This window comes from Heterocephalus glaber, unplaced genomic scaffold (genome assembly GCF_053883595.1).
Source record: "Heterocephalus glaber isolate CG9 unplaced genomic scaffold, H.glaber_assembly_v1.0 deba00001572, whole genome shotgun sequence".
Lineage (NCBI taxonomy): Eukaryota > Metazoa > Chordata > Mammalia > Rodentia > Bathyergidae > Heterocephalus > Heterocephalus glaber.
This window is the reverse complement of record NW_028258357.1, coordinates 22,498,160-22,524,041: the sequence shown is the minus strand read 5'-3', so window position 1 is coordinate 22,524,041 and position 25,882 is coordinate 22,498,160. Positions and strand designations below refer to the sequence as shown.

The following is a 25,882-nucleotide window of genomic DNA, read 5'->3' as shown; positions in this document are numbered from 1 at the left end:
ACTTGGTATCTTGAAATTTTCTAGGTTAGGCAGAATTTCTTAGGTTAGGTGGACTCCTCTTAAAATGGTCAGAATGACCTTGCATGGTTTTTTAAAGAAGGTCTATTTATAAGAAATATGACCACCCAGTTACATTTGAATTTAAAAGAAGTTTCACTTTTGGTGACTGAAAAATACGAAGAAACCAGAACAAAGCCCTAAGTGAGGATGGGGGTCCGGGAGCCCTGCCATTCCCCATCAGTGGCATGGTGCTGGGGAGCCACTCGGCGGCCCAGTGCCTCAGATTCTTCCCAAACTCACCTGTGCAGCACGGGTTTCCCAGGCTCCCTCCCGCGCACAGACAGGGGCAGCTGTCTTGCTGGTCAGGGCCCAGCGCTGTGACTGGCTGGCACACCCTGCCGCCTCTGCCAGACTGTGCAGCTTGGGGCAGAGGCCACGTCCTGCTGTTCTGACCCTTGGTCCGGTGTCCAACACCGAATGACTAATGAGGCCCCCACCAGCACCAGTACCAGCACACTGCCAGCCCCCTTCCCAGGGACCCTGAGGCCTGCAACCTGATGTGCTACAATGTGCCACACGTGGCCAGGCACAGCACCTTCTGCTGGGTCGGCAGGCACAGCTGCCACAGAGTGCGAGTCACAGTTTAGAGAACTTCAACGGCCCTCGACACAGCAGGACTGTAATGAATCTTTCTGTGCCAATGCTGGGCGGGAGCAAGGAGGGCCGGGTGCCCAGGGTGGGGCACTCGACCTCTCTGCTGCCCCGGGGAGCACCCTTCCTGCTGCTGGCCCAGGACGCCTTCTGCTGGGGCTCCCGAGGCTGCCCTTGGAGCGCTCTGGACGCGCCACCCTGAGTCACTAACGGCTCTGAACATGCACTGCAGCGTGTTTAACTCGGTTGACCCCATTCCTCTGCCTCTTCTGACACTGAAGTCCGATTCTTGTTGGTGTCTAACACCTGCTAACAACCTTTTCAAGGCGACACACTGGATTGGGAATGAGACTCCAGAGCATGACTCAAACTTCTCCAGCTGTTATAAATAATCAGTACAAATATTTACCTGGTTTCAGGGCAGAACAGTTAAGAACAAATCAGAAACGTGTAAGGAAGGCTGCTAGATTAAAAACGCAAATATATCCTGACAGGAACGGGAGAGCAGAAATGAGGAAGTACCCAAAATGATGAAGTCCTGTTCAGGCATTTAATAAACATCATTTCATGGTCCGATCAGGGAGGTTCCGGACAGTAGGGCCGCGCCCACAAAAAGACAGCCTTGCTTAGCAAGGGTGGGAGAGAGGACTCCATCCCACCAAGATTAGCAGCACAAAGTCTGGGCGGGTCCAAGACAGCCCCTCGCCTGTCCCCTCCCTCCACATCCGGCTCAGCATGGTGGCGGCTGACAAGTCACGTGACCCACTCATCCTCCGAGAGTCAGAGAACGGTGGGGCAGGCGAGCTGAAGACTTCCTGGGGACCGCGTGCCCCGTGGGACGTGGATGGCTTTCTCCCTGAGGCTCAGGGCTCCTGCCTGGTCAGCTGTCTCAAACACAGGAAACTTCTCCATCAGCTCAGCTCCTTCTGGTTTTGAGAGAAATGCAGCAGAGGAGCTATCCCCAGGGGCAGAGATCAGCCTGGTCCCCTGCTCTTCGGCAGCCTCATTCATTGTACTTGGACAGTTTCAGCCGGGGGATGATGTTCATGGACTGCAGCTCCTGGAAGAGCAGCTTGCAGGCGTAGGGGATGCGCAGAGAGGACACATGGCATGAGGACTTGCAGTAGTGGCACCTGAAACTCAAGGTGGCAGTGTCAGAGTGAGGGTGGCAGCAGACAGAGGCCTGCACATAAGGCGCGGGCATCTGATCTACAGAAGCCTCCGCAGGACCCGTTATTTCTCCATTCCCAAGTGCTCAGTCCTATCACCAAATATGAACTCCCGTGCCCGGGAGACAGAAACAGCCAAGGAGGCGAAATGAAAAGCACAGCCATCGTTCCTGCCTGCAGTCTTCACAGCACCCGACTCGGATCAGCTACTGTCTGTCTAGACCTTTCTCTTTAAAATGCAAAACATCTGCCTGTAAACTGCTTTGAAAGAGCCCCAGAAATCTGAACCACCGGAAATTGAGGGTCAGATCTACACTGCCAAGTTCTCAACCAATGCAGTCAACGTCCCTTACTTGGTAAGCACCCACCACGCTAGTGTGTTACTCTATACAGGATGCTCACTATTATCCTCCCCTTTCTGTCACTCTGACGCAAAAGCAAGACTTGTGTGGAGGAAAGGGGCATCTGCCCTGGGGCTTGCAGGTACAGTTATTCCTGTCAATGTGCTGTCTCTCTGGTAAAACAAAACCAAGGAATGTGTGCGTGTGTGCGCGTGTCCCTGCACAATCCCAACAGCAGGCTCCTGACCGGTGCATTTGCTACTCCGCTCAGATTATCTTCGCTCTTCCTTCAGCAAGGGCCAGGGAACAGTGCTCAGGTCTTAACGACTGCAACCAAGAAGGTTCCAGGGAAGAAAGCAAATTATCCATTTTGGGGTTCAGACCAAAAACAGGACCTCACAAGACTGTTCATGGCCACACTATTTATGAGAGCATAAAGCAGGCGACTCCTCGAATGCTCCTGGCAACTGGCTGCGGGGACAGGACAAGTACACAAATGCACACTGCACAGCCACGAAACATGCCAGTGTAGACTCACACCTACGCGCGTGTGTCTGGGACACAACATGCAACGAGAAAGCAGTGCTCAACAGGCTGGTCCCAGAACACTTGAAAAGACTTTAATGCTTTAGTGCTATTATTAGAGCTCACGATTTTTTTTTAAAAAGATGAAAATTAAAGAAGTACAGGCAACCATAGATGTGCCAAGGAACTCACTAAAATGTTAACAGTGGTCATCCTGGGTAATGGAAATTAATATGACCGCTGCCTTATATTTTCTGTAAGTTCTGAATATCTTACAATGAGCAAGGATTACTTTTTACAACCAGCAAAATAAAGTTTTATCTTAGGGAAGAAAAGCAAGCACTGTGGCTGGGCCTGTGTGCATGCATCTGAGTGACCCTCGGAGACAGGACATCCTGGGGAGGGACAGAACAGGACAGACCCACGGACAGGAACGATGTAAGCGTGCAGACGACACAACTGACGTCTCCATGTGCCTGGTGGCCCTGGCTCACTTGGGAGACACCTCACGCTCTGACTGTTCTGGGGACAGGGGCTGCACTGGCGAGCTACCTGAGACTCTGTCAGCACCTGACACTGGGACCCCACTCTACGCTAACTCTTCAGAAGGCCACACGTGCGGATCCTGCTCTGGGAAGCACGTCCATCTTCTCTATCATTAACCACCTCCCGGTCCTCAGAGCTCAAAAGGCCCCAGTGCTACCTCTGCACGTCTACACAGATACACACATGTATCGTTCATATGTGTAGATTACCCCACAGCGGGTCTGAAAAACTCCCACAGGTAGAAACTGGACCTAAGCAGCAGTAGAATCGGCGGGTGTTTAGCACAGAAGCAGCCTAAGGAGGCGGCTGGCTTTACAGAAGCGGTGGCTGTCCAGTGCTATGTCCCTGTGAGCTAATTATCTTAATAGGGGTTCTCTTTTGTGACTTTTGCTGCCCTGTCTCTGAGGAGCAACCGTCCAGTGTAAACCTCTGCAGTGCGGGCTGGCTAATGCGCACATCGCTGGCAGAGCTGTCCCAAGGTTCTGCACTGCTCTAATTACTGGGCCTCCATTGTGCAGCTCATTAAAGGGTGACTTCCTGCAGCCCACTCGGTGCCCGCCGCCCCTCCTGCCCTCTCACGAAGTGCCCATTGGAGCAGGCGGGAGCATCACTACACCCTCAGCAGGCAGCCACCAGCCCACTGGAATGGACTCGGATGCTTTCTGCTGGCAATGGGGGATAAGCAGGCCACTTGCAAGCAAACCCAGCATACGCTAAGTTCTGACTAATTACAGTAACGACCCTCACACCCTACCGGATCTAGGCCCCTTCAAAAGATTTCACACACAAAGCACTCAACACAAGCTTCCCATCCAGCACTGGCTTGCACGATCCACATGTGAGACCAGAGAAGCAGGAAAGACACGGAAATGTGGGGAGCCAACCACCTCGTAAGGTCGCCTGTGGCCAGCAGTGCACCAGCGGAGAGGGGGTTCCAAGGGTCAGAAAAGAAAACCGAACTATTTCTGAAGTTGCACAGCCCCCATTTTTAATGGTATGGCTCTTCTGTACCACCCTTTCAAAGCGAGTTACTTAAAAACCCTTGTGCCAAATTTGAAGATTTAAGCATAGTGCAACTAGGTCCCTGGCATCTTCCTATTATGCTATTTCTTTTCTTTCTTTCTTTTCTAGTTACACAGCCCAGACTATGAAAAGCAAGCCCAATATGCATTTCAAAAGCCGAATAGACATCTCTGGACTGAAACAAACCCCCATCTCACTGCTATAGAAAGAGCGAGGCTTATTCTCACAAGAATGTCACCCATCTCTGCACCCTCATGAAAAGAACTGCAAGTGGCCACCTCTTCTGTAGCTCCTAAACCGAAACCAGGCCTCCGCAGCAGGGCTCATCGACTCCTCCACACCAGAATCACAGGGTAATTCACGGAAGCTCTGGGCCTTTAGCTAGCAAGGCGTACACTGTGTTCTGCTTCTCCACTTGCTTTATTCACTCAAGACGCTGGCAGCTTAGACGGCAAGAGGCCGGGGCTCTGTCTGCAGCGTGTGCGGGAGAAGGGGCCCTGGCGCTCAACCCCGCCTGAACGTGCACCTGGGCCCACAGCCCTGTAGGCAGAGGCTCCGGGAAGATGCCCATGCAGGTGGGGCTGTCCTGGCCTTGTTAGGTCTTCCCTCTCACAAAGAGGGAGTGGAAAGTGGGACCGGTGGGCTGTCCTGCCTGCAGGAGGATTTTAGGGCTTGAAGTCACAGCTGACCCTAAGAAGAGCCTTTGCTCTTTGGTGGCAGAGAACCATCCCTAACGGGAAAGGTGCTACAACTACACCAACACAAGCATAGCAGGGAGCACCCGTCCTCCAGGCCAACGCTACAAGCAATCCTAAGCTGCATAGGCCGTGTGGCTTACTTCCTGGCCACTCAGAAATGAGTCTTTAGGAAGTGCCCACAGGTCCCAGGATGGAGTGGCCATCAGAACGGATGCAATCGGAACAGACCAGAAGGCGAGCTCTCTCCCTGCGTCAGCCTCGCTCGCTACTGTGCGGTGGGACCCAGTCCTGATGGTGCTGCATGAATGATGGACAAAGACGGCCCTGTCCGTCCAGGCTGTGGCAGCTGCCATCCGTCACCCCCATCACTCACTCTAAGACTTGGGCGACACAGCTGATTCTGGGGCTGAAGGTACAAATAAGGGCGTGTGACAGTTTCTCTCAAGAGCTTCCTTAGCAGGCTGTGATTCTAACACGGAGGACGCATCTGCTGGGAGTGTCATGGGGAGCAGTGTTTACGAAATGCACCTGAGGTAATATTAAATAAACAAGGAGACAGAGCCTGGACTCCCCGGGAGCTCCACCTCAGCTGGCATGAAGGCAGCTCGGTACGCAGACCGAAGAGCACGTACACACAGAGCCCCGACTGCAAGGCAGGCAGCAGGGAGGCACGCCAGTGACCCAGGAAAGGCGGGAGGCTCCTGTGGTTCCGGCCCCGGGGATTCTGAGCTGGGACTGACGTGGCGCGGGCGGGCCCAGAGGCAGAGAGCCACTCACCAGCCGGAGTAACCCAGCAGCCCACACTGGCCGCAGACATCCACCTCGAAGGCGTCGCTGGAGATCATCAGCCTCTCCAGCAGCAGCATGCTGGCTCCGTAGCCAATCAGACAGTCCCGCTCCATCTCTCCAAGACGTAAGCCGCCATCCCGGGATCGTCCTTCAGTGGGCTGCCTTTGGAACAAGGTGTCACGTAAATGTGTTAACTCGTAAGCCAACAGAGCACTCACCGCACGCAGACGCAGAGCTTGGGCTCTGGATCTGACCTACATGGCTGGCAGCTCGGCCTCTCAGCTCATCTGGAAACATGTGGAATGCCTGTGCCGAAGCCTTCCATGGGGAAAGCTGGCAGTTGTCAGGAAATCAAAACAGCATAGTCTTAGAATATTTATTACGTCACAGAATGATGTACGGTCCACGAAACACCAGTGCCAGCAGCACCGTCACCAGCAGATGGCTGGGCAGATCTTGGTTGGAAGTCACACTGGGAAATCAAGGAAGCCGTGGATTACTTGCTGAAAGGACATCTATGCTGAACAACTCACAGGCAGGCCTGAATGAACAGGTGAGAGTGGAAACTTCACCCCTGAGCATGCATCTGTCACCTGGGGTGACGGGGTCACCAGGCGGAAGGGAGGAATCAAAACTTGGGAAGGATGACACCTGACGAATGCCCTGAAGACAGGCTTTCCATGGGAGACAGGAGAGTGCAACAAAGCATAATGGGGCAACAACTGCTCTGACACTGAGGCTACTCTGAAGTGGCTTTTGGATATTGTGACTGACATGGAAGATGAGGAGGGGACAGAATTTAGGGAAGGAGCACACCTAGCCTGTGCAGGGTCCCACTGCTGAGGGGACCTCTGCCTGAGATCCTCAAGGTCTTCTCTCCGGGACCTTAAGCACCTGTATGTCTACTATTCCAAGAGACTGTGCCTTCACGCGGGTGATGGTCAGGCATTGCATTGTCAGCACCTCTCCTGGGCATAAAAACCCCCAGCTGCCTGGTCCCTCCCTGATACCATCCCAGCCATGCTCAGGGCAGGCTGGGCAGGGCCCGGGCACTTGCTGAGCATCTCCCAGAGTGGAGTGGCACAAGGCCTGCTCTCTCCCTGCCAGGCCTAGTCACCTGCACCTACAACAGCAGCCCTAAAGCTGAGAGGGGCTCATCTGTCCAGGCCCTGGCAAGTGCTGAGAATGGAGACAAGGCCACGTTCCGTCCACCCGGCCCTGGGACACCCGGAGCTGGGAGCACCTGGCTGGGAGGGCGTGCCTGTTCCTGCCTGACCTCCGTGCAGCGATGCTGTGACGACCGGAAACAGTCCCTGCCCAGTGTTCCCAGGGGGACAATGCCCTGCTGCAAAGGGCAGCACTGAGGGCCGGTGAAACATTGGTCAGCCTCGGCACTACAGCACTACAGCACAGGGGGTCCAGGATGCCCAGGACGACAGCCTGTGGGTGCTCAGGCTCCTCTATACAATGGTGTGGAGTCCATCCGCCAGATGCACTCTTGTGCTGCTCGAAAAAGGGTCGGAAAAGCACACCCGTAAGTGTGTGGTTGTTTGGCAAACACTGAGTGTACTGACCAAGGCCTGTGTGGGATGGGCAGCACACACCCTGGCTAGATGATCCTGTGTGTGTGCACAATGTGTGTGTATGTGTGTGAGAGAGAGAGAGATATACAGCCCACACTGTTCCCAGGACCAGGATGAACGGAACACAAAACTAAATGTGGCACAGGAGTAACTAAGATGCCTGAGGCTGCTGTTACCAGCACACGAAGTTTACAGGAAATGTACCAGTAAGCAGGAGCACACTGCAGACTCATGATGAAGGACAGCACGGCAGACCCCGAGCCCATGACAGTGGCTTAGCATGACTGTCAAGTACCGTCTGCTGCACACCGCTGCTCTGGGCAGGTTCTCCCAGCACGGGCAGCATAAGGGGTGGGCATGCCAGTCTCACCACCGACAGGCGAGCCACACCATGACAATCTCAGGACAGCCCCACGGCCCCGAGGTGACAAGGATTTTCCAGATCGACGGCTGCCCCGTGACCGACTGAATCATCACATCGGAGACACGAGAGTAGCCGCCGCACTGTAGTGTTGAGGGAACGTGACAAAACACTGCACGTTCAGAGCAGGTTCAGTCTCTGCCCCACACTTCTGCTCTGAGGCTGGCCGATACGCGTGTTTGTGTGGGTCAAGAGGGCTGACTGCAGCTGCAGTTCCCTTTCCCACCGGAACACACACCACGCTGCACTCACACACCATGGCTCACTCCTGCAGGGGACTGGAAGAGGCACGAAGAGGCACGCAAGGGCAGGGCCTTGGGCTCCAACAACAGTGATCCAGCTGCCACATGACCGTGTGTTGGGGGCGCGCTGCGCCTTTCCGAGAAGGGCCACGGTCACCAACAGGGACACACAAGTGGCTGTGCTGGAGCCCGGCAGTGAGGCTGACAGCAGGTTTGCTCTTGGCCTGTGAAATGCATTTAACTGCCTGACATTTCTCTGCACGTTGGTTATAAGTGCATGACTTTTCTTAATGGCTAAGACCTGCCTTTTGACGTTTCGGCACACAGAATCCTCACCGAATCTGCCTAAGGTGTCGATCAGGCAAGGCGGAGCTGACTTGGACTCCTTTGTGGCCGCTCCTCTTACCTGGTGAGGACGGCGCGCGGCCCTCGGGCCCGGGCATGCATCTTGTCCAGCACCATGTGCTTCAGCTTCTGGTAGTACACGGGCCCAAAGTAGATGTACGCTTCCAAGGGCTCCCTGGAAGAGAGGTTGAAGCTGGGGTTAGGAGACCGAGCTGGCCTTCCGAGGACCCTCACAACACGTCCTGGCTCACAAAGGGTCCCTGGCTCGGTATGAGGGATTTTCAGTTGACACAGCCAGAGAAAAGACAGGCGGTTTCACAAGTGAAACAGGGTGGCAGTCCAGGGCAGCCCCACCTTCCTGTCACCACCCTCTCCCTCCTGGTGCACGCAGATCACCCCCTGGCTGGTCTTCCTGCTCCCACACTTGTCCCTCAAGAGTCAAGCCTCCATATACCACGCGGGAGTCCCTCTAATGTCTCTGCACAAGGATACTCCACGCCGAACTCCACAACACGCAACGCATGTTGCCAGAACCCTGTAACACGGCCAGAGCACCAAACACAATTGTTCCTGCCCACCTCATATTTACTGCTCATGGCCCTCACGGCCCCTCTCCTCCAGAAACACTGGCCTCATAACCCTCGGATGCAGCAGGCCCAGGGCCTCATCTGGGACATTCTCACCAGGGTGAACTTGGCCCTGTTAACAGCGCAGTTCCACAGAGAGCCTCCCTGCCGGCCTTTCCCAAAGCAGCCCCCTGCCCTCCTCAGCGCTGACTGCTACTGGAGTACTGTGTGCTATTTCTCTGGTGTTGCCCGTCTTTCCCACAAGGAGCAAACTGCACAACTGTCAGCCCCGTGTCTCCTCTGTCACCATGACTCTAGCACCTCTGACCCTGTCAGGGACACCACTGGTGCTCAGCAAACCTTTGTGACAGCGACTCTCTGGATACCTGCAGTGAGAGTTTGAAAAAAGAACACACAGAGACCAGAAAAATAAAAGAAAAACAAATCCCTTCCTTTAAATTCTCCCTAGTCCTTTTCTTTTGGTACCAGGGATTGAACTCGGGTCCTTGCGCAGCAGGCGGTGAAACCACTGGGCTAAATCCCCGGCCCCACAAACCCCTAGATGAGGACCCGTGGGCCACAGCAGGCTGAGGGGAGAACACAGGACGCCATGGCTCCAGACGCTGCAGCTGCGTACCCGGCCCTGCTCACTCACACCTGCACCACGCCCGGTGTCGCCAGCCAGCCCCAGGCTCGGGTGGGCCAGGCCGGGAGCCCAAGGGGTGGGAGACACCAGGGCGAGGGCATGGTTCTGCCACACAGACACCGTGCTGTCTCTCTTCTTGGTGTACAGAAAGGGCAAGCAGCCCGAGGCCCTGGCAAGTGCCAGCACAGGCCGCTTTCGCCCTCTGTAGCCAGCCGCTCCTGGTGGATTAATGGAACCCAGCTGGTTCCATCATCCACTGACAATGCCACTTGCAGTCTTCCTCCCAGCGGTGCTCACGATAAACCAGGGGTGAAGGCCGGGCGAAGGTGGGACCTGTGGTCTCTGAGCTAATGTGCCAGGCAGTGCCCCTCAGACGCCGCCATGGAGAAGGTGGCAAAGGCAGGGGCCTGGCTGAGGGCCGGGAGGCAGCACAGACCATGCAGGACTGACACTGCCCACGAGCATGTGGCTTCCGGAAAAATGAGCCAGGAAGCCCACCAACCAGAGCCTGAGGCTCGGCACCCTATGCGGCCGACCGCTGAGGCATTTCCAGGAGGAGACTGAGAGGATCTGCTCAGAAGTGACAACCACCTTCTGACAGGGAGCCCAGCTATCTCACCGAGCCACTGTCTGAAATGGACCATCCGTCCTTCCTGCAGTGAGGGTTGCGCTCCCAGCCCTGGGGTGCTGCACCTGAACAAGTCTGTCCTGTCCTGTGCCAGTCCGGGGGCCTCGGTCACAGCGGGAGCATCTGTCTCCATGGCACTTCTGTCCAGCTGTGTGGCCTCGGCCATGAGTCCAGCTGAGCTCCCCCGGGGCCCGGGCAGCTTCTAACCTCAGAGCAGAGAGCGGGCACCGCGTCCCGGAGCTCCATGCGGCACGCGCTAAGTGTGACCCTTCAAAGCCCTCGTGAGCCCAGTCCCCCAATCTGTTGACCACACGACTGCAGGCTCTGGCCCCACAGGCCGACGGCCCCTCTGCCTGGCCAGCGCGGCTCCTCCTCTTCCGCACCCTCTCTGCGGGCGGGGACCTCTCCCGGCTCTTGGCACTGGCAAGGTGGCAGACACCCTTTCTGCCCGCCCCCCCGGAGCTCAAGCCTCTGCGGTCCGCGGGCTGACGCCCTGCCTGCCTCACTGGTGCTCCGCATGGCCTCACCCGGAGTGTCTTCGAGTGCTGCCCCGGGGCGGCCCTGCGTGGGCACAGCGGCCAGAAGGGTGCGGAGCCACAGCGTCAGGGACAGCGAGGCTTTGGGTCTGACAGTGACGAGGGCCCTGCACAGCAGGCAGGCTGGGACCGGGCAGCGCTGGAGGCGGTTTTAGGTCAGGCCCCACCGAGAAGCTGCCTTCTGTCAGTGACTTTAACGTCTAGTAAGAAATCTAAATGGCCAGCACTACAGGCTGGGGCCTGTGTTTTCTCTGGGGTCATATACTCGATCGCAGTACTTATCAGGTGCTTTACTGAACAAGGGCAAATGCTAGACCTTAGGCTACAAGTACTGTCTAAGCACCAATTATCTCACATTCACCACACAAACCCTAAGGACACTCGACAGTTAAGGAGAATCCTTGTATCATGTACAACTGGTTTGTTCCTTAAAAGTAAGGCCAAAAGCATATTTTGATGGATTAAGTCTTTACGTTGCTCAGCCTGGCCTCAAACTCATGGTCCTCCTGCCTCAGCCTCCCGAGTGCTGGGTTTTTGAGTGTGCACCATCACACTGGCTTTCTACCTTTTTTTTTTGGTCCCGGGGATCGAATTCGGGACTTGTTTTTGCAAGGCAGGTTGCAGAACCACTGAGCTAGATCCCCGGCCCGGCTTTCTACTTTTTAAGCTGCAGCCGGACCCACACAAACAGTGCTCCTCCTCCGTTTATCAGTTCTCCAAATCTGGATTTTCTTGTATCGGAGTTCTTAAGACACTAAAGCTTTCTCCTTGAGGCCAGCACCTCAGGCTCAGCCCTCACAGGACACACACAGAGCCCACCCTAATGGCCCCTCTCCTCACAGAGGCTCTGCGAGACACACTCACCCGGTGATGCCGGAGGTGACGTAGTCCTTCCCCAGGTAGTTGTACCCATGGCGGACGAGGTCCTCACACACATCCTTCACCTTGCTCCCGCCGAACGCAGTGCCGTAGTGGAACCTGCCATCCAGCACGCCCGCCTTGCCGGCCAGCAGCTCAATGAGCTTGCCCACCTGCGCCATGCGAACAGACTGGGTGAGCACTGCCCGAGGCAGACTTCTCCCTACAGGACAGGTGCCCAACAGTGGTAACTCAAGAGCAACTGTGTCTGTGATCCCTGGAGTTACCGCCTATCCTTTCCTCAGTGTCCGAATGAGAGAGCTGAACTGCAGAGGCAGGGCAACTTGTCCAAGGCCACACAGTTAGGAGGAGTGCAGCGGGGACCAACAGGTGGCACCCGCCGGAAGAGAGGCCAAGCTTGTCACTCGGGAGACCCCAGAGTGCGGCTGAGCCTCTGGTTCTCTGCAGAGGAGAGGGCCCCAGAACTGCTCGGGGCTCAGCGCTGTCTGGCCTACAGGGGCAGAGGGCTCTTTCTGACCCAGCTGCAGGGTCCCGTGGCCTCAGTCCCTACCACTGAACTAAGTGCTTGCTTTCTTCCTTAAATGTAGCACCTCTGAAAAGCCTCAAGGTAACTGACCGTCATTCTCGATGGGAAGCCGTGCGGGTTCATTATGATGTCCGGACAGATGCCAGAATCACAAAATGGCATGTCTTCCTGGGGGACGATCAAGCCACAAACACCTGGAGGAGAGAAGAGTTCATGCCACGTAAAGCAAACTGACAGAAAGGAAGCATACAGTACCTAATTGGGATCTCCCTCCTGCTATCTCTATTTCCTCTGCTCTAAAACCCTCCCTGTGGTCTCTATCAAGAGGAACAAAAGCAATTTCCAACAATCCTACTCAACAGTTCAAAAATGACTCTCCTTGCAGAAAAACACGCGGCTGCAGGCTGTAGGGCCTTCGGGACACAGCAGTGCTGTCACTGCCTGCCTGGCCTCCCAGGCCCCCAGGAACAAGAGTGGCGACTGCCCCAGGCCTGGGCCTGCTGCACACCCCCTGCGGAAGGGCAGGCAGAGCCGACTGACGGGTGTGTGTCCAGGCGCTTCCCAAGAACTGAGACCAGAGGTGCTGCTGTGGGGCTGAGGCACTGCGCTGCCACTTCACCTGCTGGCTCAGGGGCTGGCCAGGCTGCCCTGGCTGAGCCTCAACTGCCCAAAGAATTTTAATCCTTGTAGCTTGCAGCACATTCGAAAAGTGATCTCCTATTGAACTTATAAAGACAAGTAAGAAAACTAAACGCCAAACCATTCTTGGAAAAAGAGACTAGAATTAGAAATGGAATTCTAAGCATGAAGACAGAACAAATGGGGAACTGCGCTCTGCACACTGCGGACGCCCTCCAGTGAGCTGTGGCCCGTCGCTCCTGTAACCCCGTGCTGGGCTATCCGGGGTGTCCTTGATAAATAGTTTCTAATCCTCTGGTTTCTTTTTCTTGGGAGGAGATGGAGGGGTAGAATTTAGATAGCTAACCACAATCTACATAATTATGACTGTGAAACTAATGTACAATGGCACTGACCTAAGGAAAAATGCTCTTATACTGTAGTAAAATAAAATTCCTTTATCATGTGAAATTATCAACTACCTGCACCCACTGAAAAACTGTTGGTAAATTTTTCACTTCTCAGTTTCAATTCTACATAATTTCTCAGAGTACTTGTGTGTGTGTGTGTGCTGTTGGGGATCAAGGCCCGGGCCTTGTGCATGCTACGTAAGAGCTCTACCACTCAGATGCACCCCAATCCCCTCCAACTATGGAAAACATTTCCGTGTGTAACTTCTTACAGAACAGCTTCGATCCAAAGGAAAAGAATGCCACCCGCCTATCTAACATTGGCCATTACTGTTCTGATTTCAGTGGCTGCCAACCAGATGGTGAGTAGGTTTGTGGAGCTGAATTCTAGAGTGTGTCTCACTGTCATGGCATTTCGGTGGACATGCGTTATGCTTTCCTACCCGAGGGACAGAAGCGATCATTCACTTCACTCTATTTCAAATTCAGCTACAGTGTGTTAGAATTTAAATCAAGCAGAGTGTGTGACCCTTCTTTCTTCCCTCCAAAAATCCATCTTGTCCACACTGAAATTATTGGACAAAACCTCAGAGCTACTGGGAAAGAGCCACTTTGAAAGAGAGCAAACTGTAAATCTACATGCACCGACAACATAGTTCAGCGGTGAACAAAATGTTAAAGATGGCAGCTCCTACAAGGCGCTGGACGGGGACGCCTGGGAGGACGTATCAGGCTGGCGAAGAGGTGCAGATCAGCTCTGCCTTTGAAAACAGAGCCCAAGAGAGACCGCGGCACCTGTGGCTGCTCACAGGGAGTGGTGGCGCCTGCGCAGGAGGAGGCTGGGTCCACCGTCCACCGTGCACTGCCCCCTCCGCCCAGGAAGGAAGGTGGGCGAGGGACGGGAGGGGACACAGCCACACGGGGGGAGGGGAAGCACAGGGGTGACTTGCATTTTGTGTCTTCTGTCTTATTCGACACATTTCATCGAGTAAATTCAACTTTATTGCGTCACTAAAATGAAAGAAATGCTCATCCCGCCGAAATCAGAATCCCTAATAACTTCCCTTGAACTCTGATTTAATATTTAGGGCAGGCTTCCTTTCTGGGGGAAGTTGTTTTTTTACTTGTTCTTTTCTGACACTTTGTTTTTTAAAAATACACTTAAGAAGCTTTCAGATTTTTTCATTCTGTTATAGGGACTGCTCTGGCTGTATCTCAACCCAGGGCACCTGTAAGCCAAAAATTAAATCTTTGCTAACTTAAAATTACTTTAGGCGCTGAAAACCCTTTTATATGCCAAGATGGTTCCCATAGCAGACAGCCCTGTGTTGTTTGTTTTGTGTGAAAGTGAATGATAAAAGACCCATGAAATCGACACAGAAAGCCAGAGCAGCAGAAAGAACCCAGGGCTCTCCATCATCGCGGCTTCTACCCTCCGCTGACTCGGGGAACAATGGGGGCTACACATCCAACTGCAGATCTAACACAGCTGTGCATCTCATTAGATGAAGAGCATTAGTGACACAAGTAAATAATTAACTTATTCTGGTCCGCTGGCTGTGCTTATGAGACCAGTCATAGCTGACAGATTTTAATACAAGTTAACACAAAGGCCCCATAATGAGCTTAGAAGTTAAAACAAAATATTTAGACAGAATTTGATGATCTCCAATCTCAAATGAGACAGATGATTTTTAAAAGTTTGAGTTTTACTGAATTCATTAGGGTTAAAAGAGAGCTCTTAATCTTAGAACCAGACTTTTCTTCGTTTGAAAGGTATTTCTCTGTTTCAGAGTATTTGAATCCTTAGTCAAAGTGCGAAGGTTTCTTATTTTCCAATGAAAAATTAAAACTGTTTTCCCCAGGGGTGGAGGCACAAAACTCACTCTAGCGCTAAGAACTCTTAAAAGTTATGGTCACTTTCCCTTGGTGCTGGCTTCACGATGTAATGATATGCAGGATACTCCAGTGTGTTAACCTCCTGAGTCCCTGAAGAGAGGATGGACGGGCTGCAAATAAACCGTATCTAATGGGAGCTGTTGGGAAACAATTACCAACTCATACCTTAAATGCTCACACAGCATTTCAAATTTTAAAATAAAATTTCATCCCCTGGTTCACGCGGGTGTCTCAAACCCATTGTTTATAGCACAGCCTCCTGGCAGGGAAATGCAAACACACCAGTTTAACGAGCCCAGAGACATTTCATGTGGTGGCTGGGGCCACACAGAACCGGACCACAGACTACACTGCAGGACTTTCAGCAAGGTAAGTGGACAACAGGAGCACCAAGTCTTGGGACAGACAGAACGTCATCCCAACACAGAGATCTTCATTTCAAGTTGTAAAGCAGAGGAACTTAGGGAGCCCAAGGAGGCTCCAAGTGGGTGCTACCTCGTCTCGCGCGACACGTTGGCTCCCGCACCAGCCTGCCGCTTCTGCCTCCATGGCTTCACAGAGGGACCCGAGATGAGGGAAGAACGGGTTCCCCAGCTGAAAGTCCACTGATCATCAGGGATCATCTGATTTTCTGGAAAGTATCTCTAATTATAAATAGTTACTGACTTACTCAAAAATCACTTCTGACTTCCCCAAAACACTTGTTTTAGTGTACTGATCTGTACACTAGATTTCCTTCATCTGAACAGGAAAAAGGAAAGAATGTAAGAAAGAGGAAGAACCACAGACAGGAGTAAATGGCAACTGCAGGAGGTGACTGTATGACATCTGTAATCCAAGAGCTGCTTCCCATGCAGCTTCAGTATGGTCTTCTACGTGCTGGTGGCCAGTGGGCCACGACGGAGCATGTGCCAGGTGACCAGCACCACGAGGCGTGGGGACAGGAAGAGGGGCGGGGCTGGGTGCAACTCCAGACAGGCAGAGGTGGCCTCTGCAGAGCAATGCGGGGAATCCCAGAAACCAGCACACTTAGGCAGCTCTGCTTGCCACATCTGGATGCTCCAAGTGATGCAAGGCATACCTGGCAGGAGGCACTAACTGGAGTCTGACTCGCCTGCTTTTGCCTTTGACAGATACTGTTAGACAAGGCCATTTATCCCACAGTTTAACACCTCACTGAATGAAGGGCGACACGATGCTGACTTTTCTCCATGATCACAGTGCGAGAAGAGGGTGGCTGCCTAGCAAAGGCGTGGACTCTACAGGATGCCCAGCCGTTACGAGGTTTTCAGGTGGGGCTGCCACCTGCAGTCATCACTCCTCCAGGCCCAGGCCACCAGGCCAGTACAGGTGGGTAAGCAAGGAGTCAGAGGACCTATACTTGGCGCTGAGCTCCAACAGGCATTTCATGACCAGGACAAGAGGTGTGGTCAGGGGAGCCTTAGTAGTTTGGTCTTCATAATGGGAATAGTTAGCACCTCCCTCATGAGATGAGCTAATGCCTGGGAGTACTTAGAGACAGACGAAGGATGATTACGTAGGAGAACCCTAAGTACTCTAGGCAGGAAGTGCACTAGCCAAACACAGGACAGGACGTGAGCAGAGAGCCTGGAGCAGGTGCACTAACCTTGGCCAAGGAGGCCCCAAAGCAGGGCTGGCTTGGCTCTCCTCCCGCCTCCCTCCTGCTCCGTGGGTTGTCCAGGACCCTGTCTCCTGATCACTGTAAGGACTCTCGGGAAAACGGCCTATTACTACGGAGGAGCCGGGCATCATGGGGCTGCAGCAGCAGTCCGAATGCTTTCAAGTTTGTCCCTATGAAGAAATGCTGTGCTGTGAATCAACTCATCTCTACAGGCCTTAATACATTCAGAAATGTAAATTCCCAACTCAAAACATGAAGGCTAACACAGGCGGCGACTCCTTTCTTCCCTTCCCCCTTTCCAGTTATCAAATTAACCTTCTTTTATTTTTCACACTACCGCCTTAAATAATCCCGAGGGGAGGAGTGGACAGAAAGTGTTGAATCATATCAGCTTTGTTCTGCTGCTGAATCACTTCCAGATCTATCACATCACTGCCGTATCCCAGTTGACACAATTTTAATTCGGCTCTTCCTTACATGTTAACAGATAAATAATGCATAAGAAAACTTGATTAGCTTTCTTATTAAAACATCACTCTAAATGAGAGGAGGCGCTAGAAGACAATGCAGTTTTTACACGGCTTTCCCATGAGCAGTTGAATGGTTTGATGTGATAAATTTGCATAGTCTGAAGCGTACAATGGGCTGATTAATTGAAACCCTCACAATGCTTCTGGAAGCAGCTATTGTAAAACAATAACCATAGGAACTTTACAAAATCCACATGGCTGAATGTGTCAAGAGCTTAATAAAATGTGGTGAGGCTACACTATTTGGAAACAGAATTGGAGATTTTTATTCTGGGCCATAAAACCCTAAATACCCTAATTTCAAAGCTTTAGTTGGATATTTACTAAAAGGTCAGAGGGTTACAGGCTAGCTACCAAAGACCAAACTTTGCTCTTAAAAAGCAAATTAAATAAAACCTTCTTATAATAAGGTGTCTGTGTAGGCAAAATGATCCTCATTTCTAATAGTGACGGAAGAGTTGCTGGATTTCTTTTTGGGCCCCAACTCTCAGGCTTCTCGGCCACCACACACCTTATCTTGGGCTCACACTATTAGCCCTATCAGGCCCCCTCGTCCCTCCCACTTAGCGGCTTCCATTCAAGCGGGATCAAGCGAAGCAGGGAGCCAGAGACACCAGACTGTTTGAAGCTCGGCTCTCGCAGAGAGGACTTTAGACAGTCTCAAGTGCTACATGAGTACAAGGTGTTGTTATGATTACTTTAAATCGAGATCTTTTCACTCTCTCAGTTTTGGAAAACAATATAGAAAAAACAAGTAACAAATGAAAGTCTGGCAAAACCAGTTTTAAACCAGGCCTTGTTTGACAAATAAGCTTTCTTCTCGGCTTTTCTGGCACATATAAATAAACATTTTCTTACTTCTCACAGGCTCCTTACAGCTACTGTATATGGGTTCTTTAATGTGCTGGAAAGTTGGGGTAGGTTTTCTTCTAGGAAATATTCGATCCAAATGGGAATGAATGAATTTAGCAGGTTGCTTAATAACTTTTATTAGTGCAAAATGGAGTCCAGTGACCTTACAATGTGACTTTTTGGACATCAGAGGGTCAAAGCTGAATCCTCAAACACTTTTATCTCACATGTGTGATTCTTACTGGCCAAAGACAAAGACACTGACCATTCAGTGCAAAGTGGCGGGACCAGATTTCTAGTTCAAAACAAAGGCCGACCTGGGTCCCCGGCGGCCTCTGGAAAAGAGGAGGGCACAGGCCCCTACTCAGACGTGCAGTTATCGAGGAGCCTGTGTGCCCAGAAACACTCCCTCCTCAGGCAGCCTTTCCTCTCCTGCGGACGGGAGGGACACCGCTTGGCCCTGCTGCCGTCCTGTGGCCTGCAGGCCTTTGTTGGAGGTGCTAATCCTTCTCACAGGAGAGACTGAGACTATGCTTTCAGGAGAGATGCATTGCTTTTCTTCTCTCTCCATATCAAAGGAATTCACTCTTCCTCCTTCTTGTGAATGGCAGCAAAGTAAGGAAGTTTAGAAATATAATGATTTGGTCTGCTTAATCACTGAAATGAAACTTAATGCGGGAATTCTTTAGACTGACATAACTTCTGCTAAAGAATTAAAAAACAAAAACCAAACCAAACAAAAAAGGGGAAAGAAAATCTTCTAACAAATGCACTAACCATCAGACAGAATAAGGCCCAAGATAAACACATTTGACCCTGATGAATGCCATCCTTGTAAAATCAACCACAAGTTAAAGAGGCTGATTTATACAAGTGATTTCTGTTTCAGTAGAAAATTTAGCTCCAAACATCATTCCAGCCAGCACTGGGGTGGGGTTGGGGGACGACACGTCTGTGCGTCTTTGCCCCACCTACAAAGCTGCTCACAGAGACACTGAGGAGGAAGCAGAACACTGCAGACCCAACTCCGCTCCGTCTCTCTCTGGAACATCACTGGGCATCAACCTCACGGGGCATGGCTTTGCTCCAAAGAGCCTAGAGGTCTAGGATCCCGGGTAAGGAGAAGACGACTTCAGGGTCCCCGCACCTCGCCCCAGTGGAACCGCAAACCACGTCAAACTAGACTTCTCTTCCTTTGTAAACACACACAACACACCCACAACTTTGCCTGTCGCGGCGCCCTCTGACCTCCCCTAACATTCTGCACACCACTAAGCAGCGAGCTGCTCTAGAGCCCTGATCAAAGCCTCAGCTCTCTGGGGGTGGCGGACTCGGGGCCACTTAGCCTTGAGACACAGGACGTGCCACAGACCTGGGGGCCCTGCTCCCGGAGTCTCCACCTCCTCAGACTCAGGAATGTGCTCGGAGCAGACTGTCCAGCTTCTCCCCGGGGTGGCCTTGACCCTTCCTCCTTTCTCACCACCTGGCTGCCTGCTCACTCCGCTTCCACTTTTTTTTTTTGGTACTGGGGATCGAACTTGGGTCCTTGCACTTGCGGGGCAGGTGGCAGAACCACTGAGCTAAATCCCTGCCCTCCCCTCCACTTTTGAGTACAGAGGTGCTGTGTTCTGTCACACCTGTCACACCTATCACAGAACAGTGGGTGTCCCTGACCATCACACTCCACCTGGCTCTTCACACACCATGGCTGTGGATTCCCGCCCAGTTCACCACTCATTCTGTGCTCTCTAGCCCATCTCCCGCAGAACTACTGCTATTCAGTGTCCTCATCCCATTGGCTGCATTAGCTACTAATTATCCTGCTACCTTTGAAGTGATCAGGCTTGAGCAGGATAGACACTTGTGCTCTGTGAGACTAAATTTTTCAAGTCTCCTCTAATTGTTGGAGAGGATATTTTAAGAGGTATTAGGCACAGAAATACAATCTATACATTATGCATCAACAAAAAGAATCCCTAACAAGAGCTCTGTTAAAGACCCTTAAGCAAGGAGAGTCAGGCGATCTGTACAGTGTAACATTCCAAGTGTGTGGGGAGTGTACAGAAAGATGCGCTAACTCAAAAGAACCTCCAAACTGTTCCATAGTGAGGACCACGTGTCAACCTGCAGATGACGCCATGAAAGGAAAAAGAGCGTTTCTAACCAATCCTACATTTCAAGAGTGAAGGTTGAGTTCAGCTGCCCACTGCTCTCACTCTGGATGGGAATGGACACGCTCAGCAAAAGCCTGGTTGGACAAATGCGCGGTGAGCGCTCACAGCACTGAAGTTGTGGCCGGCTCATCTGGTGACCACTACCAGCAGGGGAGCTCATGCTGCGGGCCTGGCTCTCCACTCCACTCGCCCACACCCAAGGTTCAGGCCGCAGCTCCTCTTGGGGCCCCCAGGGCTGGGCTGGGCTGGGTCGCCACGGGCTCGTCAGACACTGGCACAAGGAGATCCTGAGTGAGCCCGCCAGCTGTTCCCACACTTCTGTCAGGCACCCCCTTTCTAGCCAGGGGCATCAGAATGGCCAAGCTGAGGGCTCAGAAATTTACCTTTTATATTTGTTCATATTCTTCATAGATCGAGAATTTTAGCTAAGGCTACTAAAGCCTAAGCAAAGGACCAATGTGTCAGGAGAAGACTGTGCCTTCCGAGGCGAGGGAAATCTTCAGGAACGTAGCACCCCAGAGGCACAGTGGCGATGGTCTCTGGAGAGAGAGGAGCCCCTCAACGAGGTCTAATGCAACGGGCAACATGCTCAGAATCAAACGCCTGGACTCAAATCCTGGCCCTGCCGCCCTGAGCTGTACTGAGCTACTCTCCTCTCCAAGCCTCAATCTGCCCACCTTGGGTAGCAGCAACAGCAACAGTGGCTAGAACTGGATAGATCAAAGGATGCAAGAGAGGAAAATGCCTGTGAGTCATCAATGCACAACAAGAAACAGACTATAAATTTGGGGATAAACAGCAGGCAAATGATCCCCACTTAATCTCTGGCCCCAGCCTCTTCCTGGAGCCCAGACCCCAGCCAGGACTTGCCGTTACCTCTTCGCCTGCCCACAAGCACACAAGGCGAATAGGGGCCGGGGCTTTCGCTTCAGGCCGGGGAGAGTCCGCACTTATGAAAGTTAATAAGTATCGGCATAAGTAAATGTCGCAAAAGAAATGTCAGCTCCCTGAGTTTCTGTTCTCCATCGCCTACAGCCAGGAAATGCCCCTTCTCCCTCAACCCTTACCCGAGGGAGCAGGCAGGCAGAGGGCAGGTGAGGAGCAGCCCACTGCACCCTGCCCTGGCCGGGCTCTCCGAGCTCAGCTGGCAAACTTTGGCTCTGCCTCTGCCTCCACTCTCAGCTCCAACACCAGGCGGGAGTTAGGAGGACCCTAGGCTCCAGGGCTTTCCGAGGGGCAGACTGGCGCCAGCAGTCCTCTGGGTCCCCATCCAACTACCCTAGTGACGCTCACGAGGCTCTGTCCCCGGACACGGGGCTCCGGAGAGTGCCAGGCATTAGAGCCTCAACAAAAACAGCAGACCACATCCTCTGAAATCTACTAAGGAGAAAACTGACCAAGACACAGAAGTAAATCCGGAACAGTGGAGAAACCGAAAAAACTAAAATTAAACCCCAAAAATATGTACCCTTGCTATAAAAAGAAAGTAAATTTATATTTTAAATTGCACATTAGAAGTATGATAAGTTCAAAAAGTCCAGAAAATAAAGTTGATCGAATCTCCTAGGGAAAGAAAAGAGAAATGGAGAATGGGTGAGAAGAGGGTTCCCACCCCTACCCCCCGAAGTCTGCAGTAAGTCTGCTGATGCTGTGCAGGAGGGGCCACCCGGGAGCCTAGGCTAAGCAGGAGGCTCCACCCTTGGATTAAAAGCCATCTGGAAAAGGGAACCGAGCAAGACAAACTCCTGAGCACCATGAAAGGTCAGCGACCCCGGGAGGACCTCTCGGTTTCATATGGAGATGTGTCAGTCAGAGCCCCCCCGAGTGAGCAGAGCCCTAAAACTTGCCATCCCAGGTCTGCACATCAGAAGCCGCTCTGTCAGTGAACGTTAACCCCATCGTACTGACAGTCTGCGAGGCCGCTCCAGGGCCGGGACCGCCTGACATTTCACCTCCACGCTCGCTAACCTGAGGCTTTTCGCTTCAGCAGCACGATGTGCCCATCCACGTACACGGAATCACGCAGTGTGTGATCAGAACCTGAGTAGAAGCAGCCCACCAAGAGCAGAGCGCCCTGCCTGCCTCCCCAACCTGCGACTCATTCAGATATTCCAAGAGCAACTACACTCCAAGCATCTGTTGCGAGAAAGGTGTCACCAAACCTCACAGAGAAGGCAAGGACCTGTACTCTGCCCACGACACAGCCGACCAGCACTGACACGACAGCCAGTTCCAACTCTACCCACAACACCCCAGGGAACCCAGACCCAGATCTGGGGGAGATGAAGCCTGCAGACTGACCGAGTGGAGACGGCCTCTTCAGGCACACCTTCTAAGGAGAGACTAAGAGCTTCGCTCCAGTCAGAGAATGGGCAAAGGAAACAGACAGGGGACAAGGCTGCACCCACCCCAGAGAGACTAAGGAGCACGTCTCAGAACAAGAGGAAAGGTCTGCAGACAGAGTTTATTCTCACTGGAAAGCAGTAGAAAACATGAGAGCCGTAGGTATTTTACAAAAACACTCAGAGACATTAGCAGCACCTCAAGGAACTGTGAATTAGAGGTGGCAAATTTGCATTAACAGACGGAACAAATTCTCCCTTAAAAATATGGATAGGCTAAAATAATCTGGCTCTGTCAACTGAACTAAAAATGCTGTTGAAGAATAGTATCAGAGTATGAAATAGTTTCATTGGCAGAATGACAGCTAAGGGTGGATTTATTTGACCAAAATGTAAGACCTGATATACTCGCTTGGCAAATGAAACTACAATCGGCAAGAACATGATGAGCAGTTATCTCCACTGCATTAAAGACAAGAAAATAGTATGCTCACTTACAATTTAGGAGCTGTGGTAACAGTTAAGTGAGCATAAGGAGAAGAGCTGCACCTCAAATGCATGTCAGAAGGACACAGTCGACACCAGCCAGGCTGCGGCCCCTTCTAGAGCACTGACAAGGGGCCAGGCCCAGCGCCAGCTGCTCTGCAGTTGGTGGCCGAGGAGCCAGTTAAGAGCTCAGACTCCAGAGCCAGCTGCCCAGGCTCAAAAATCAATTCTGCCACAAACTGAGTGACCCTGAGCATGCTATTTCCCTCTGTGCCTGCTTCCTCGCTGTTAGAGGGGGATAACATCAGTACCCACCTCCTGTGGCCACGTGAGACTCAGAGACAGGCCACGAGAGAGCCACAGACACCGCCTGCCACAGTGCGCCAAGAGCCTCGGCCGAAGTCCTCATTCTTAGGGCTAAGAGGCAGGCAAAAGCCAAGCCAGGAGTCAGGCCCCAGGACCAAGTCCCCACTCTCGGATGCTATGGACAGTGGCTGAACGAGACCCCAGGAAGTCAAGCTAATCAAGGGGATCACAAGCCATCGAACCACATTCGCATGACAATGGGGCAGTAACCATCACTGAGAGGAGAGGCTCACGGAGAGGGACTGAGGGGTGACAAAGGGCTACTGTGGGTTGGAGCTGCGGATCTGAGACCAGCTCAGCAGCAAGCTGACTGCACACTTGGGCCCTGACCCATCTGCTAAGGAGAGACTTGCAATTCCGGTGTCTTCTAGATGACCTCTTGTGATACCTGACCCGCAGAATGTACTGCAGTTGGAAACATACACGAGGAAAAATGTCAGTAAGTTTTGCTATTTTCGAACAGTCACACACACTTCAACAGGAACACTAGAATGCATCCATAGTTACAATTTCGGGCAGGGGATGAAAGACAAGTACCTCAGATAAGCAATTTTACCATGTATCTAGAAATGTCATTAATATATAAAGAGGTTAAACTGAGAAATAAAGCAATGATAATTTTGATAACAATGTAATAATTTCCAAACACACTGATTTTTTAACAGGAGGAAGTTAGAGAAACATTTCATACATATGGTCTTTTAGCACGTTCAGTTTGCTAAGCAAGTGGACGAGTGACTGATTTACCTTTTTGCCCGTGACGACTGCTGAATTTGTCCCCGATCTCCGGGCGCCTTGTCTGTCGCAGCAGCATTTTGATGAGAAAAGCATCCTCAGCGTTGGAGGAGATCATCACCTTCTCGATGTACGAGTCCGTTGCTCCTTTGTAACTGATGGGAAGACAAAGTCACTAAAATTGCCAGTTTATCACATGTACGTCTATTTCATCCGGTCATAAATGCTTTGGGATTCCCTTTTTGAGCTCTGAAAAATGTGTGCATTCTAAATATTAAATTCAAATCTACACTTTCTATTTTACAGTCATGTATGTTTACGAGGAGGCAGGCATGGCATAGCGTCACCCTCCTGGCAATCCCATACTGGGGCTTCCTGGTCACAGGTGAGGCCCGGTGACAACCCAAGGACACACCTGGAGAAGTGGAGCTGCAGTCTCTCAGATCCAGCTCCAAGCTGCCAACCTCAGGACAATCTCCCATCACCTGCCTGTGTCCACTTGAGGCCCCTCTCGGGCTTCCTGAGCGAAGACACTGTGTGGCGTCCCCTCAGGGCTCGCAGGCCTCAAGGGCTCTGTGCAGTCTCGGAGTGGGCCCAGCCCTGTGCCACAGGACTCATGCTGGCCCTCCCAGGAAGGAGAGGGAAGGAGCAGCCGAGAGGTCTCGATGCCAGGGTACCACGGCCAGCTATGTGAGCCCCGTGGAGCATGCGAGAGCCCCGTGGAGCGTGCGAGGCCCAGGCCACCCTGTCAGGGAGCCACTCCAGTGGGGAAGTCGGCCTAGAGCCCAGAGGCAGAAAACAGCCCAGCAACAGCAGGAGGAGCCAGGCCTGTGCTGCCAGCAGCCCCCGAGGGGGCCCAGGAGGAGGAGCTGGTCTGGGGCTGGGTAGGGAGGGGCCCATGGCTCTGCAGTCCTGGAAACACCTCCAGGCACAGGGGCAGCAGATGCCCCCCTGGAGCTATCAGCAGCAAGCAGGGGTGGGGTGCACTTCTGCAAGCACATTCAGCCCAGGTGGGCAAGTTAGGGGCCAGGACAAGGCCACCTCGGTCAGACAGGAGGTCAGCAGAGGCTGCAGGTGGAGCCCCAGCCCACACGACAGTCAGGGGCAGCGCAGGCATTCTGGGTACTGTGCCGGGCGCTCGGGTGCCAGGTGAATTAGAGACGACGTCTGTGCACTAGACGGCGACAGAGGGTCCACTGAGGCTGCTGACACAGTCAACTTGGGGCCTCGCTTCCCGCTGAGTTGCAGCTGTGCAGGCCAGGGGCTGCTTTGGCTCTGCTCCCAGGTCACCAGGGCCCTACTGCACTCCCCAGACTTCCCAAATGATGCAAACACACCACACAGACAGCACCAGCACGGCAACCACTCAGGAGCCATCTCCGAGGGAGGAAGGGGTAGAGCTGGTTCAGAGGGCAGGGAACAAGTAGAAGGTGAAGGAGGAGAGATGGAGGTGAGGCATGCAGGAGCCACACGGAAGGGAACAGAGCGGCAGCCCGAGGAGGACCCGAAGCTCAGAAAAGCTCCCCCTCCCTCTCCTCTGGCGGTAAGAAGCATTACAGCACACTTCCCAGCCCACGGGCAGGCAATCAATGGGAAACAGGCTGAAGTGGGGAGGACAGACACCAAAGCAGCAGAACAGGTTCTCAGTGAGAGCCGGGGAGGAAGGCCCAGGAGGCAGACGGGAGCCGCCGGCGGCAGCAGCACAGGGCAATGC

General features: G+C 52.7%; 1 protein-coding gene across 4 annotated transcripts in view; it reads right to left on the bottom strand.

Moving 5' to 3' along the window:
* Positions 1-1,182: 1,182 nt before the first annotated feature.
* Positions 1,183-25,882, bottom strand: part of Polr3b (RNA polymerase III subunit B) — a 98,255-nt gene continuing 73,555 nt past the window's right edge. For all 4 annotated transcript variants that reach the window (XM_021258380.2, XM_021258379.2, XM_004844810.3 and 1 more), the window contains 6 exons: positions 24,181-24,323; positions 12,205-12,308; positions 11,574-11,740; positions 8,395-8,508; positions 5,731-5,904; positions 1,183-1,784 (listed from right to left, as the gene is read on the bottom strand). In XM_021258380.2, the coding sequence (XP_021114039.1) occupies positions 1,655-1,784; positions 5,731-5,904; positions 8,395-8,508; positions 11,574-11,740; positions 12,205-12,308; positions 24,181-24,323 (832 nt within the window). In that variant the 3' untranslated portion in view covers positions 1,183-1,654. The remainder of the gene's footprint in view (positions 1,785-5,730; positions 5,905-8,394; positions 8,509-11,573; positions 11,741-12,204; positions 12,309-24,180; positions 24,324-25,882) is intronic.